The 17,320-nt window shown below is 37.2% G+C and overlaps 1 protein-coding gene across 2 annotated transcripts in view; it reads right to left on the bottom strand.

Moving 5' to 3' along the window:
* Positions 1–705: 705 nt before the first annotated feature.
* LOC138651915 (sialic acid-binding Ig-like lectin 13) overlaps positions 706–17,320 on the bottom strand; it is a 36,134-nt gene continuing 19,519 nt past the window's right edge. For both annotated transcript variants that reach the window (XM_069742520.1, XM_069742521.1), the window contains exons 3-11: positions 16,931–17,272; positions 14,792–15,085; positions 12,692–12,721; positions 10,222–10,467; positions 8,958–8,999; positions 6,232–6,483; positions 4,739–4,841; positions 2,987–3,077; positions 706–1,547 (exon numbers count right to left, since the gene is read on the bottom strand). In XM_069742520.1, the coding sequence (XP_069598621.1) occupies positions 1,371–1,547; positions 2,987–3,077; positions 4,739–4,841; positions 6,232–6,483; positions 8,958–8,999; positions 10,222–10,467; positions 12,692–12,721; positions 14,792–15,085; positions 16,931–17,272 (1,577 nt within the window). In that variant the 3' untranslated portion in view covers positions 706–1,370. The remainder of the gene's footprint in view (positions 1,548–2,986; positions 3,078–4,738; positions 4,842–6,231; positions 6,484–8,957; positions 9,000–10,221; positions 10,468–12,691; positions 12,722–14,791; positions 15,086–16,930; positions 17,273–17,320) is intronic.

Here is a 17,320-nt window from a genome sequence, read left to right as displayed (position 1 = left end):
GTGTGGTTGGAGAGGATTAGGGATTGCGGTCAGCAGAGTTCCCACGTCTCAGAGCTCGTTCTATGTTTTTGGGTTATTGTCAGGTCACTGTATGTGCTCTGACTTCTATGTCCATTGTGGTACTGAATTACCTAATCATAACAGTACATACATTACATTACTGATCCTGAGTTACATCCTGTATTATACTCCAGAGCTGCACTCACTATTCTGCTGGTGCAGTCACTGTGTACATACATTACATTACTGATCCTGAGTTACATCCTGTATTATACTTCAGAGCTGCACTCACTATTCTGCTGGTGCAGTCACTGTGTACATACATTACATTACTGATCCTGAGTTACATCCTGTATTATACCCCAGAGCTGCACTCACTATTCTGCTGGTGCAGTCACTGTGTACATACATTACATTACTGATCCTGAGTTACATCCTGTATTATACTCCAGAGCTGCACTCACTATTCTTCTGGTGTAGTCACTGTGTACATACATTACATTACTGATCCTGAGTTACATCCTGTATTATACCCCAGAGCTGCACTCACTATTGTTCTGGTGATGTCACTCTGTACATACATTACTTACCCCTGAAATATAATGCAGACTGTGAATAAAGATTATTTGTAGATTTATATTTTTCAGAGTGAATTGTCCGGCTCTAAAGATAATATTCATTTGTACTTACAGACAGCAGAAGTAATTACTCACAAAATATTCCCTTTTTATTGTGACTTGTTTGAATTACAATCGTTCTTTGTGTTAGATCATTACTTACACTGCTTGTATCGGGAGTCGATTATCAAAAATAAAATCTATATAAAAAATAAATCAATAGAATTTAATTCTTAACAGCCACAAGTCGTTCATTTATAACTAGAAGAGGACCCACAATAAGTGACCTACTAAAATTAAAGTGTTTCCTCCCCTCTGCTAAATAATACCTAAATGTCTATTTTCTTCTGAGGCTTAATTAAGATGGTCTGTGACTGTGACAAATAGGTCAATCTGCCATCATTAATGCTTTTTAGATATACTTGAGTCAGCTTCTATGACATCACGAGTGGGTTGCAGTTAGGTAAACAGCTGTGACATCACAGGTGGATTTCAGACGGGTAATGTGCTGTGACATCATCAATGTGTTTCCATCCATTAAATTCCTGGGAAAACAAAAGCCCATTTCCAAAATGTAGGATTGTGTGACATCACAAGTTTTGGTCCAGGGACATTCTGTGACATCACGACTGTAGATCTCATCACAATTAGTTTCAGACAGATCAGCTTAAATGTATCACTAAATTAGTTGAGGCCAATTTACTCTTCGTGTAGACGGCCCCTCAGTTTTTGGTATTCTCTCTTGTGTAAAAGCTACCTTTTTACTTCTGCATATTGAATTTCAATGTTTTTTGGAGCATTTTTAGGTTTCAGCTTTGAAAAATCAATGGTGGCATAATGTATGTCATCAACGTTCATATATTCGGAGGTGTTGTTGTCCTCTGGTACTGAATAGACTGAGTTGGTTCCAGCTTGTTGGGTTTGGTTTCCCTACAATAAAAATAAAATAAACTTAAAAATCGGTGGTGAGCATGTCCATTCAACATCTATCATTGTTAAAGTATCCCTTTTAGTGGTTTCTGTAAGCACACAACAAGCTACGACTGGTATTTAATTAAAGTTTCAGGAACTGTTTAAACTTTTTAAAAGTAGACGCAAGACTGTTATTATGAGTGAGAATACACCAGAATGTGAGAAATTGTAAAGCCATGCATAAAAGATGCATGGGCTGCTCTGCAGATGTTCACCACAGAGAGATGGGACAGATGGAAGCGCCTATCACAGGTAATGATGATGACTGTGCAGTGCCTGTCATTACAGTTTTCATGTAGGAGATTACAGTTCAGTCTCATGACTGTAAACTTATAACCCACTAGTTTATTTAGGACAATACAGAGTAAATGATATAGAATCATAGAATGGTAGAGTTGGAAGGGACCTCCTGGGTCATCTGATCCAACCCCTTGCGGATTCACTAAATCATCCCAGACAGATGTCTGTCCAGCCTCTGAAGACTTCCATGGAAGGAGAATTCACCACCTCTCGTGGCCGCCTGTTCCACTCATTGATCACCCTCACTGTCAAAAAGTTTTTACTAATATCTAATCTGTGTCTCTTCCCATTCAGTTTAATCCCATTGCTTCTAGTCTTTCCTTGATCAAATGAGAATAAAGATGATCCTTCTAGAATGTGACAACCCCTCAGATATTTGTCGACAGCTATTAAGTCTCCTCTCGTTCTTTTTTTCAGCAAGCTAAACATTCCCAAATCCTGTAACTGTTCCTTATAGGACATGGTTTGCTCCAGTTTGCCAATGTCCTCCCAGCAGATAAAGATGGATCAAGCTTCAGATAGTCATGTATTGCTCTAGTAACGCAACTAGTGATTGAAAGCAGAGCATAGAAGAATAACGTGGAAGTAAGCACACAATGTAAAGAAGTACGGAATGTGATAAACAATCAAGTGGGAGGGTGCAGTTATAGAACAAAAAAAAATGGAAGTGTACTCTAGTTTTTTGGAGACCTTGTAGGAGATGGTTGTTTTAGTCAACGTGACAAATTACACTTAGGTAGATGTGGACAGCTCAGTAGAAGAATGGACATCTTATGTTGACTTGATATTTTGAAAAAAACGTATAGATCAATAAATGGGTAAGAGCAAAAATAGTAGAAGATGGTTCCAGAACCATAAAGATATTGCAGCAAACAACATGAATGTACCAGCTTTTAGAGAAAACCTCGTCAAAACTTTTGTAATCCCTACTGATCTTGAGAACCAAGGTGCCCCATTCCTCTTCAGAGTGCCCACATCTCAGACAGAGCATGTAAGGTGCATATCATATTATCTGATGGTCATTCCATAAATATTTTTAGAGAACTTCTTCAATTATATGGTTCCATAATATATTATCAGCCATCAGGTCTACTTACATGAACGTGCACATCAGAGTTTGCATAGATTACGCTGGAGTCATCAGCATTCATTTCTTTCTTGTCTTCTGATTTCTTTGACAACTTTTTCCTAAAGAGAATATAAGGCTATTAACCTGATGAACTTCAAGTGGACCTATCATCAGAATTTTGCTAAGTAAACTACAGGCATTGTCATGTTGGCACCGTTACACTGAATAAAATGATACGTGGTGATGGAATTCATCTTGTGGTTGTTGTTTATTCTTTATTTGCAATTTTCAGGGCGGCCTGTGGGCAGGGATGTGGGAGGCCTGTGGGAAGGGCTGTAGGCGGCCTGTGGGCAGCCTGTGGGCGGGTCTGTGGATGTGACTTTATTTGATGCTCTGTTCTCATATTCATCCTTATGGGATTAAATGACCATCACTGATAATTCACTGACACTGCCTCCTACTTTAAATACTGCATATAATAGTGTTGGCTTTGAAAAACATAACTTACCTCCAGCAAAATGGTGCCGGCGGCATTGCCTGCACAATAGTATCTATCGCTTACTGATAGAAACTACTGCACATGTGCCACCATCATTTTGCTGGAGCCAATTTTTTATTTTTGCTCCATAAAAATGGCGCCAACTATGGTGCATGCACAGTAGCATCTAGCATCTATCGGCAAGCGATGCATTCAATGTGGCCAAGCACCACTCACCAGTGGGCAGTGCTTGCACAAAGTAAGAGCATTGTTTGCCGATAGATGCTACTGCGCATCCGTCACCGCCAGTGCCATTTTGTTGGCTACAGCAAAATGACAGGGGCGACAATTGCACAGTAGTATCTGCAGGCAAGCAATAGATGCTACTGCACATGCGGTGCCACCCTTTTTAATGGGAAAAAAAACATTTGGTTCCAGAAAAATGGTGGTGGCACATGCGCAGTAGCGCCATTTTGTTGAAGGTAAATTGTTTTCTTCAAAGCCAACGGTATTATATGCAGTATGTAAAATAGGGGCACTAAAGGATCAGTGACATATGGGGATGAATATCAGAACAGAGCATCAAATAAAGACCGGTCCACAAGCCCTCCCAGTACACGAGAATCTCACTAACTGAAAACTGCAAATGTAGATTAAACAACAACCTCAAGATGGATTTCCTCAACCCAGGTATCATCTTAATCAGTGTAACGGCGCCAACCTGACAATGCCTGTAGTTTACTTAGCAAAATCCTGATGACAGGTTTGGTTTAAACTGAATCAAATTTTCATGGTCATCAAGATATGTTCCCATTTTCATGGATCTACAAATTAGGAAGAATGGAACTTAATGCCCCAATTCTCTTCTATCTTCTTGCAATTGAAAGAACACCTGATGTTGAGATCATGATTTATTCTTTTTGCATCTAGCAGCAACATATTCCATATACTGATTCCCACTCACAGAAGATAATGGATGATGGTGTCATTGGCCGTCTTGGTGAATGAGTTACCCCATCGAGATGTACTCAGCAAATAAAATAGAATGGTGGAAGTATCTTTACGAAAGTGATTTGCTTGAGATTGCAGTGATAATTGACCCTTTCTAAATTGTTCTATTGTTCTCCACTTGTAGGTTGATTAACTAGTTTTAACAAGAAAATGCTTTTAAAAAAAACAGCGCCACTACTGTCCACAGACTGAGTCTGGGGGTACTAATAATATGGAGAGTACCAATAACAATGCAAAATCATTAAATATGCACAAACAAAACTCCGGTATGGTAAATTATAACATACTTACTTTCTGAAATAATACACAACTAAGATGCCTCCAATAAGCAACAACACAAAGACAACTACACAGCTGACGGCAATGATTATCCCAGTGTCGTTCCTTGGTTGAGCTGGGAAAAAATATAAATCATTAGGTACAGTATTGTTTCCAGAAATGGATGTTTTTGGTAACATAACTCTTGACGCTCTTAATTTTTTTCCTAAAGTCTCATCATTTTCTCCGTTAGAATAGAATCTATTGTGAAGGAAATATAGAATCAATCCATGATTCATTTCTCCATCCCTCAGGAAACCAGACTATAACTGTAGATGGAAAAGTTAAGGTATTTCTGTTATTCTCCCTTTTTATTTTAGAACTGTTTTGCATATTTGTGCGTCATTTTATTTTTACCTTTTTTATCTATTTATTGTAAACACTGTATACTTTTATATTAAAGCTTAAAATCTTTAATAAGTTTGTCCTTGTATGCTCTAAAAGAACCAATTGCCCTTCACAGAGTGTGTGACTTTTTGATTGTCTTTCATATTTTGGGGACTCAAACCCCCATGTATTGGGTTAAGAAATCGGGGTGTACTGAATGTGTCGGGGTGTGATTTATGCTCACTTTATAGCCTAAACCAGAGGTTAAGAGCTGGATTAGGTGAGGGGAGATAAATTAACCCACGCAGGTGCACTCCACATCAAATCACACCTGCAAATATTCTGGAAATCATTTTACATTGGAATACAAATTTTTAGAAAAGTACACTGTCCCTAAATGATGATTTTTTAATCCAAATATTCTGAGGATTTTTTAAAATGATATTTTCAATACTCTAAAAGTAGCAAAAAGAATAGAAATGTTTAGATTTTTTTTTTCTTTGAGATCCCATATGACTGTATCCAGCCCTTTTCAAGCTCTTTAGTGCAAAAACAGTCATAGTAATGTCACAGTGACCTCATCATATATTGCTATGGGTAAATGGATTTTAGCTGTTTATAATTGTGGATGATAACTGTTCATTACTGCTGGGCTGTCATGCACTATCTGTAATGTTTATTAAGTGTTACATGACTTTCTCTCCCTTCTATATTGTATGTTCTGATGTCATCCTGTTCAACAAAACCCAGCAAGCCTCTACCCATCATCCGCATGACTATAACTCCTGTCCTTTGTTTTGAATCTGAAACTTCAACTTCTCTTCATATCAGATGTTGCTAATTAACACTACTTCTTGGGTAATGATTGAGAGATTCCCTGTATTTTTTTTCCTATGCCAAATCCATTGGCTGACCCATTGGGTCCACATATCCTTTTGGCTGATATTATAGGATAATTGGGTTCGCTACAATGAATCTTTCATTTTTTAGGTTTAAAGTAGAGTAAAAGACCATAGATGAAAAAAAAAGATTGAAGTATTATATTTATTTGTAACCCGTATAACAAAGCATAAATCTCCAATTTATAGAACAATGGACTATCGTATCATGAGGTCACACATTTCTCTCTCGTTACTTACGGGTCACCTTGATGATGATGGAGGAATTGGACATCCCATAGATATTACTGGCCACACAAGTGAACTGTCCTTCATCACTGAGAGATACTTTGTTAAAGGAGAGATGACCTTGGGCAACGGAATACTTAGTATTATTTGAACCAGGCGGTATCCAGGTCAATGAAGCTTCCGGAAAGCTTTTTGCGGTGCAGACTAAAGTTGAAGTGGTGTCTTCCATGATGTATACCATGTGCTCCTCACCTGTTCTACAATCTGTGATTAAATAAAGAAAAATGCATGTGCATGTAGTTATTTTTTTACATTTTAGCTATTTCTTATTTTTCTTGACCGATCGTAATCAAAGTACTGCAGTGCGTAGGTTCCGGGGCTCTTTGACCTTTTCCGGCACCTGCGCACTGCAGTACTTTGCTCTGCCCTCAATAGGGCAGAGAAGTACACCTACGCAGGAGTCAAAGAACCTGTGTGGATGATGAAGGGTTGCGCCATCCACAAGAAGCAAGCAGGAGGGCGATCATAAGAAAATGGGAGGCACCGGACCAAGACCAGCGACACCCATCAGATCGGACCGCCCCACAGGTAAGTATAATAGAACTTATTTTTCAGTTCTTCCCAGTCGGGTTGGGGACTTATATACAGCATTATAAATGCTATATACCAGCCCAGAAAGGTGATGGTCGTATCTTATATTGGCCAAAACTGCTGACAGGCTCCCTTTAATCATTTCCTCCTTTCAGAAGATCAGCTTTAACATGGGCAGCATACTACTACGTTGGGGTATAAATAACATGAACAGAATTCAAATCTACCAAGAACGTGTGCAAAGATTCGAGATTTTGAGACTCTAAACAATTTTTAACCATTGAAAAAATAACTATACATGGAGTAAAGGCCAAAATTCAATTTTCAATAACTCAACATTTTACCAAATTTAACAAAAAAAGGTTTGTTGTCTTTAAAACTTCCAATGATAAACATGTCTTTATAAAACAGCTAAACAACACCGTTAAAAGACATTAATCATGCTAAAAATACAAGGCAAAGCAAAAATTAAACCCTAAAACACAAACATAATCTCCAATGCAAAAATGAACTGCAGCACAATTGAAAACACAAAAATAATTCACATTACTTAAAAATAAATCTAAAATACAAAAATAATCCATATCACAAAAGTGGGTATAAAGGGGGTCGGCACAAGGTAATATAGGAGGTGCTTGTAAACAATGTCAGATCAGAAAAGCAATTTGCAGCACAAAAAAATTATTTAATCGCAAAACTTATCTACAACACAAAATAATCTAACAAAATCACAAATCTAATCTAAAGTACGAAAATAATCTAAATACAAAACTAATCTTCAGCCCCCCCAAAAAACATAAAATACACAATGAATCTATAGCTATAAAAATCTACAATACAAAAATAATCAAAAACAATGAATTTAATTGGGAACACAAAAATAATTTAAAACACAAAAGTACAGATTAAATATAATTGTAAACTACAAAACTATCCTACAGCACAAATCGTTAAAATTACAAAATTAATCTGTATAATAATCTAAATCACAAAATAATTTAAATCTCAAAACTAAATTATAATACAAAATGAATCAGCATAAAAACTATTTAAAAAACAAAATTACATCATAAACCAAAACCTAAAATACAATACAAATCTTCAGCAAAAAAATAATTTAACACTTAAAACAAATCTACAGCACAAAAAAACTAAATCACAAAACTAACTAACTACAATATTCTACAGCACAAAAATAGTCTAAATTACAAATTCAATTTATAGTAAAAAGTCATCTAAAAATACAGAACAAACTTGATTTAGAATACAAAATAAATCTGCAGCATATAAATAATCTAAAATGCAAAAATAATCTCAATCATAAAAGTTACCAGAGCATAAAAATAATCTAAATGTAATCTAAAAGTATTCTAAGAATAAAAACAAATTGTAAAAGACAAAATTTATCTACAGGGTAAAAATTGTTTAACAGAAAACTAATCTAAATCACAAAACTAATCTATAGCACAAATTGTTATAAATAGACAACTAATCTGCAATAGAAAAAAAAATTAATACACAAAACTAAAGATCAAAAATAGCTTAAAACAAAAAATTAATTTTGCAGCATGAAAACGTCTAAAGCAAAAAACTAATTTGCATCTGAAAAAATAAAAGCACAAAATAATCTAACACAAAAATCTAATCTTTAGCACAAAATTAAGCTATACAAGACTAATCTACAGCACAAGGATAATCTAAAATTCAAAACTAACCTCAGAAAAAATAAACAATAGCATAAAACTAATCTAGAACAAAAACACAATCCAATAAACCAAACTAATCTGCTTGAGAAAAATAGTTGAAAACGAAAAATAATTTAAAGGGCTAAACCAATTCAAAGAAAAACTAACCTAAAATACTAAACTAATCTCAAGCACAACAATAATTAAAAATAAAAAGTAATGTATAGCACAAAAATAATACAACATAAATAATTTAGAGCGCTAAAATTATCTACAACACAAAAAATAAACTAAAACACAAAATGATCTGAAACAAAACTAATCTAGAACATAAAAATTGACACAAAGCTAGTTCAATACACACCAATAATGTATAACATGAAAACAAACTACAATGCGAAGGTAATCTGTAATACAAAATTAATCTACGGCAATATAAAACAAGAGAAGTCATTGTTCTACCTTCAGTAGTTACACACTTTATATTGGGCGTTCTTGGAGCATCTAAAATAAAAAATACATTTTATAAATGTTTTCATACATGAATTAAATAAATAATGAGCTACAAAAAAGTCAAATTACCGTACTTTGTGTTCTCATTTTGACAGTGTACAAATTGAACTATTTTAGGATTTTTTTATATGAACGGACATATAAAAAAAGGCAGAGAAGGCACTCACTGATCTTAAAATCCCAATTTTATTCAATCTTCATTAAAATTCCATGGCCAGGAGGGTGAGGAAAAGGAGTTGCTGTGAGCAGGAACAAACGACGGCCGTTTCGCGCTGTCAATAGCCCGTCAGTAGCCCGTAGAAGTGCAAGCACAGTGCGAAACGGTCGTCATTTGTTCCTGCTCACAGCAACTCTTTTTCCTCACCCTCCCGGCCATGGCATTTTAATGAAGATTGAATAAAATTGGGATTTTAAGACCGGTGAGTGCCTTCTCTGCCTTTTTTTTTATATGTCCGTCCATATAAAAAAATCCTAAAACAGTTCAAATTGTACACTGTCAAAATGAGAACACAATGTAATTTGACTTTTTTGTAGCTCATTATTTGCTTTACTGTATAGACTGGGATAAAGTCAGCAGAGTCATGTATTAATTTAATTAGAGAGCAAGTCAGTAGAGTCATCCTTTATCATTAAAAAGCAAGGTCAGTACATTCATCTATAGAGTGTGGGGTCATCAGAACAGAGTTGTATGTTGCTACTAGAGGATGGGGTCAGAAGAGCCAGTTATTATAATTAGATGTTGGAACCATAACTCATGTATTATTACTAGAGGGTGGAGTCAGCAGAGTCATCTATTACTATTACTACAGGGTGGAGTCTGTAGTATGATCTATTATTTTTATTAAGGAGTTAGTTTAGTAGAGTCATTTATCACTATTTGAAGTCATCTGTTATTATTAGAGAGCGGGTTCAGCAGAATATTCTATATTACTAGAGTATGGGTCCATATTATTGCTAGAGGTGTTTATTAAAATTGGAAGGAGGAGTAGAAAGAGACATCTAAATAGTCTAATGAAGCGGAGGTCCTATACTCTGTTCACTGTTTACTTCCCGCTGATGCCAGAGCTGCCGGCAGTCGGTCTCCCACCGATCTATTATCAATGGCCAATCCAAAGGATCGGTCATCAATATAATGTTAGTGGAAAACCTTTTTAAGCTGAAATTAAATAAGCCCAGATAATTAGTTATCTTTAGGTCTTGGCGGTCTACTCACAGTGAACAATTATATCAATGTTTTTTTCGGAGCTCCCAAGGTTATTCTTTCCCTTACACAAGTATTTCCCAGCATCACTAGGACTAATGTTGGTAAGGTTGTAGGTAAGCCATTGTCCGGTAATTGTTTTTTTTTTCTCATTTTCCAGTAGCAAAGTAATTTCGGCTATAGGGTTGCTGTCCACTGTGCAGTTTATCTGTGTACTGCCTCCTTCCTTGGCTATAAAAGTATTGTCTCTAACACCACCTAAAAGAAAGAAAAGACAAAGAAAGTCACAAATAGGAAAAAGATGTGATGGAATGTGACACGAGAGCCATTTAGATGCATTATTTTAAGCAAAACAAAAAGTAAATTCACTACAAGTATCAATTCCTTTGGTCATGTGTTTATTTGAGCTGTGCTGTTTGGCAGGTATGTATCACCGAGGTGGCTAGCCTCGGTGATGAAAGTCGTAGAATTGAAAGCTCCATTAACATTAGGAGCTATTTTAATAATGAAAGGGATTTTGGGTCCAGGATTTAGGAATGACCAAAGAGCATGGGTGGGAATGGTTGCACCCATACACTCGAATACTGGCCATGCAGGTCTTATAAAAGCTGAATCGGCTCAGGTGTATCTGAAGTAGTGGAGCTGGAATGAGAACTCTAATGGTGGACAGACCGTGTCGAAAGCCGTTACAGTGCCTCAGTTACAGAGAAAGTAAAACTGCAATTTTACTGTGCCTTCCCTGAGAAATGACTGTGGTTTTTTTTATTGAATGCTTTCTTTTAGCTGAAGAAAAGCTGTTTTGTATACTTTTGAGAGTTATTAAACCTAAAACAGTTTTGCACTAGAACCAAGTGCTTGTGTACCCCTCAACGCCGATAGAAAGCTTAAATCCCTACACTTCCCATAACAAAACATTATTTCTTGTCATTTCTAGTCACTGTCTCAAATTTAGTATACTTCTGTTCACATTCCAAAACGGTCATCTAGGACCTTGGTACCAGCTTCACCTTCATTGTAGCCACTAATGTTTTACATAGTGTCACCGTAGACCAGTGTTCCCCAACTCCGGTCCTCAAGAGCCACCAACAGTTCATGTTTTGAGGATTTCCTTAGTATTGCACAGGTCATTGAATGCTTGCCTGTCCAGGTGATGCAATTATCACCTGTGCAATAATAAGGAAATCCTGAAAACATGACCTGTTGGTGGCTCTTGAGGACCGGACTTGGGGAACACTGCCGTAGACTAATAAGAACCTCTCCAAGAAAAAGAAAGAAACCCTGAAATCAGTCATATGGTCAATTTTCAGCCCATTTGTCCCATAAAGAGTGGAATTCATCTTCAATATTTGATCGTCTAGTGGACCAGTCCAACACTGATTAATAAGATGGTCATTTACAAACTTCTAACAAAAATAATGCCACCTTTACATGAATATGTTTAAAATTCCAGATTCTCACAAATTCTAGTGACATGATAGTAAAGCAGTCAACAGATTGCAATTCCTGTGTATTGTTCTCTCTTAGATACATAACAGCATAACTTCTCCCTCCAGAGTATCACAAAATCAGTATTTATTTTTTTATTTTTTTTTTTCATTTTTCAAAATTGGACATTTTCTCCACCTATTTTGGGATATTTTGAGCCAAAATGAATGGTAATAAAGGACACAACTATATAAAAAGCACAACATGATGACAGCATGAATACCCCTTGTGACAAAGTCACTGGTGAAGTGATGGAGGGGAGATATGTTTCACTACACTTAATGGTGTCAGTGTGGACATCCATAGAGCGGGTGGGAGGACGTCCACCTTATCTCCACCCCAGGGTGTGGTCTGGGGCTTAAATAACTGGACTCTAGAGGCAGTCTTGGTTCAGCAGTAGCAAAGGAAGGAAAATAGTTCCAGCACCAGGTATCTCTTATGGGCTGCAGACACGTAATACTTGTAAGTCAAGTTGGCAACCCTGGTGGCACTACAGGGGAAGTGTAGTAGTACATAATGGTTTAAAGAGAACCTTTCACCAAAATGTAATGACATTTTTTTTCTTTTTATAACACCTCTCTGTTGCTGAGACATTAGTAATCAAAGTATTTGATACCTAAACAGTTAACTTTTTAAAGTCTAAGTGGGCATTACCAGAGAGATTTCACTGGGGGCGTGTCCTTCTTCCTCTTTTTGTCAATAACCAATCATAAGCAAGCAGCAAAACACTGGCGAAAGAAGAACACGCCCCCATAATTGTTTAACACAGACTCAGTGTGAGAAATTAATTGACAAACAGTCTGCTTTCCTCACTGGAGAATGTTGATATGTGCTGGAGCACAGCAGACCTGAGTGTGATTAACAATCACACAAAATTTGGTGAAAAGTCATCTGCAAGTTGATTAATACCAGGAAGTCGCCTTTAGAATAAAAAATCCCCACAAATTATTGTTCATCTTGATATGACCACACATATACTATAGTAAAATATTGTTACCTCTAATGGCAATGATCACATTGGGCGGGTCTACAAGAGAAAAATTTTTTGTAAGATTGGATAAAATAAGTGTCCTGTACATCATTATACTGTGTATTGTTAAAGACATCTAATCTTGAAGAGCATGTTTTATAAGAATATCACCTCTTGCTTAACCAATTGATTAACAAACATTTTTCACCCTTCATAGCAGGAAAGATTTAAACAATATGGTTTAAGACATCTATTTTTTTTTCTCATTTCCTTAGTCAAATATTTTTTTGTCTCTATTTAGCATGACACGTTGTTTATATTAAAATATAATTGAAAAAAAGTAAATGAGAGCTATTCACACTAGGCGATGTCACAGCTCACCTCCTCCTCCTGTACAATGACTGATAAGACCTCTATATACAGTAGATAACACAGGATCCACCATTCACAATAGGTGATGTCACAGCTCACCTCCTCCTCCTGTATAATGACTGATAACACCACTATATACAGTAGATAACACAGGATCCACCATTCACAATAGGTGATGTCACAGCTCACCTCCTCCTACTGTACAATGACTGATAACACCTTTATATACAGCAGATAACACAGGATCCACCATTCACAATAGGTGATGTCACAGCTCACCTCCTCCTCCTGTACAATGACTGATAACACCTCTATATACAGCAGATAACACAGGATCCACCATTCACAATAGGTGATGTCACAGCTCACCTCCTCCTCCTGTACAATGACTGATAACACCTCTATATACAGTAGATAACACAGGATCCACCATTTACAATAGGTGATGTCACAGCTCACCTCCTCCTCCTGTACAATGACTGATACACCTCTATATACAGTAGATAACACAGGATCCACCATTTACAATAGGTGATGTCACAGCTCACCTCCTCCTCTTGTACAATGACTGATAACACCTCTATATACAGTAGATAACACAGGATCCACCATTAACAATAGGTGATGTCACAGCTCACCTCCTCCTCCTGTACAATGACTGATACACCTCTATATACAGTAGATAACACAGGATCCACCATTCACAATAGGTGATGTCACAGCTCACCTCCTCCTCTTGTACAATGATTGATAACACCTCTATATACAGTAGATAACACAGGATCCACAATTCACAATAGGTGATGTCACAGCTCACCTCCTCCTCCTGTACAATGACTGATAACACCTCTATATACAGCAGATAACACAAGATCTACCATTCACAATAGGTGATGTCACAGCTCACCTCCTCCTCCTGTATAATGACTGATAACACCTCTATATACAGCAGATAACACAGGATCCACCATTCACAATAGGTGATGTCACAGCTCACCTCCTCCTCCTGTACAATGACTGATAACACCTCTATATACAGCAGATAACACAGGATCCACCATTCACAATAGGTGATGTCACAGCTCACCTCCTCCTCCTGTACAATGACTGATAACACCTCTATATACAGTAGATAACACAAGATCCACCATTCACAATAGGCGATGTCACAGCTCACCTCCTCCTCCTGTACTATGACTGATAATACCTCTATATACAGTAGATAACACAGGATCTACCATTCACAAAAGTTGATGTCACAGCTCACCTCCTCTCTCTCTCTGTTTACAGTCATCTTTGCACACGCTCATTAGATGCTTCAATACCAAAAAAGGAATTCGACGCTGGCTGCACTTGACTGTGTCAATTGGGTATCTGCACTAAGTTAAGCAGTACAAAAAAAGGGTCAGAGGCTATTTATTGCTGCTAATGTGCGTGTGTATTTCCTGAAAAGAAAGTATGAGTCTAAAACAGAATCAGTCTCCAATGTGAAAACTGCAAGATTCTTAATTTTTAATACAGATTGTAATGTAAAAAAATTGGCCAATTGTTTGTGTTTAAGATGGAATTAACATAAAACTTAAGCTGTTCGGCCATTTTCTGATGACGCATTGCCTTTAAAAAACAGAAAGTGCAACTAAAGTACATTTGGAAATGTGTTTCCCTTTCCACAATACATGGGATTGTTGTTCTTTATTAGAGTAAGTTTACTTTAAGAATGAAGACACTGGAATAAAACCTTGTATGGAGACTTACACGTGACATTTAGTGTGATGGTTTCTTGTGTGACCGCTGTGTCAGAGAGGAAGGCGACCTTACACTCTAATGATTTCCCATTGTCGCTCCTTGCAGGTGTGAAGGTGATCTTAGAGAAGTGAATGCTGGTGCGATTTGGGTAAGAATTGTTATAATTCGATGATACTCCATGTTGTCCAGTCCATGTGAAGCCAGGAGCCGTCCCAGCGCAGACACCAGGACTTTTACAGGTGACAGTTGCTTCTTTACCGGCCTCCAACGTCCCCACAGAGATCTCAGGTTTGTCTGTCAAGTCTAAAAAGAATTGGAGAAAAGGTGTTAAGTCATTGGAATTTTCCAATAAATAAAGTGGTAGCACTGCCTCACTAGTAATGTGTCTAAGGGGCAAAAAATGGCGCTGCTGATACCGAACTTCACTGGTACATCAGTACTGTCACCACCACTACAACTACTGCACTGACGCGAAAACATCTTGGGCCTCATTCACACATCAAAATCAGTCCAAGTTTCATAAGTGTTTTTGATCAGAGTTTGGCCCAAGTTTCATCAGTTTTTCACTTTCAACACTACGACTACTCTAGTGGTACTAATGGATCTCAATCAAATATGTCAAGGATATTTTTTATCTAAGTGATGAAAAAAAATTCCAAAGTTTGTTAAAAGAAAAAAAAAATGGCGCCATTTTCCGATACTCCTAGAATCTCCATTTTTCGTGATCTGGGGTCAGGTGATGGATTATTTTTTGCGTGCTGAGCTGACGTTTTTAATGATACCATTTTGGTGCAGATACGTTCTTTTGATCGCCCGTTATTGCATTTTAATGCAATGTTGCGGCGACTAAAAAAACATAATTCTGGCGTTTCTATTTTTTTCTCTCTATGACGTTTAGCGGTCAGGTTAATCCTTTTTTATATTAGTAGATCGGGCGATTCTGAACGCGGCGATACCAAATATGTGTGTTTGATTTTTTTATTGTTTTATTTTGATTGGGGCGAAACGGGGGGGGGGGGGTGATTTGAACCTTTATATTTTTATTTTTTTTATATTCTTAAAAACATTTATTTTTTGCTTTTGCCATGGTCTCCATAGGAGACTAGAAGCTGCCATAATCTGATCTGATCTGCTACATACAGGCGATGGTCAGATCACCCGTATGTAGCTGAATTGCTGACTTGCTATGTGTGCCGACTACTGACTAAGGCGCCAGAAACGCGTCAGGGCGGTCCCTGCACCACATCATCCTCGTATGGATTTTTAAAGATATGTATTTGGAATAAAGCTTGAAGGTTTTGTATTATTATTAGATGTTCCTGTCTACTTCTTTTTTTGCAATGGATATTTCTGGTTGATCAGCAGCATTGAAATGGCAAAATAAAGACAGGGGTTTCCTAAAATGGAAGTAGATTGGAAATGTTCTCTTCTCTTTACGAGCCAAATTGATATTTTGCATCACTGATGCAAATGGACCCCATTGATTCTGGGCCTACAGAACTTCTTCTTCTGTTGGTGTCCACCATCATTTTCATTGTTCTGCTTCTACGATGGAACCCAACAATGGAAATGAACAACGCAGATGTGATCATGTCTAGTGATAAACGAATGTGCTCAGATAAGGCGTTATCCATGCTTGGGTGCTAATCAAGGGTCTTCGGCGCATTCGAAAAATATATTTGAGTCTCCGAGACAGCATGTTCACAGCCATGCCATGGAACAGCCATGACACATGCGCGCGCGGTACCTTAAACATAGTTTTCCGAAGACTCTCGGTTAGCACCCGAGCATGGATAACACTTAATCCGATCACATTCACTAATCACTAATCATGACCCACAATGAGAGTAATGCACTTCTGCCATTTTCTCTGCTCAACCTTCAACTTCGTAATGTTCTCCATGATATCTACATTATATTACGCTGGTGGTAAAGGAGTTTTACAAGTCTGGCTCATCACATTTTATGTAAAGGGATTTCACCAGGATACAATGTTTCGGATGTGTCTATTAGTTGGCCGTTATCATTGGATTTCCATAGGACTGCCGGTAAACCTAATTATAGGTGACTTCACAATACACATAAGAAACAGATCAATGAACAATTCACCTATGAATCATCATCTAACAACCGGATTCTGTAATTTACCTGTTACAGTCAGGTTTGACTTATAATCTGTATAACTGTACTTTACCGATTCTTGTTCAAATCTGAAAAAATAATTGTTTTTATCACTTTTCATAACATCGTTCATTAAAAAGGAACAGTCTCTATCGGAGATTTTTCCAGTAAAGAACATTCTACTTGATGGTTTGTCAGTAGAGGCCATGGTCCCTGCTGAATTTTCATTTATTTTCCAGAATCCTATGGCTGATGGGCCTATGCTTATTCCGCTGGGTATGGTAAATGTACATGGGATGTAAACGCAGAGTCCAACTTGTGCCGTCACATTCAGTGTAGTTAGGGTATAATCTGGATCACAGCCGATGTCTGTAGAGAAAAATATATATGATCAGCTATGGAGAATATAAAGATAAA

This window comes from Ranitomeya imitator, chromosome 10, assembly GCF_032444005.1.
Source record: "Ranitomeya imitator isolate aRanImi1 chromosome 10, aRanImi1.pri, whole genome shotgun sequence".
In the NCBI taxonomy this organism is placed as follows: Eukaryota; Metazoa; Chordata; class Amphibia; order Anura; family Dendrobatidae; genus Ranitomeya; species Ranitomeya imitator.
The sequence above is the reverse complement of the archived record's forward strand: the minus strand, read 5'-3'. Positions and strand labels throughout refer to the sequence as shown.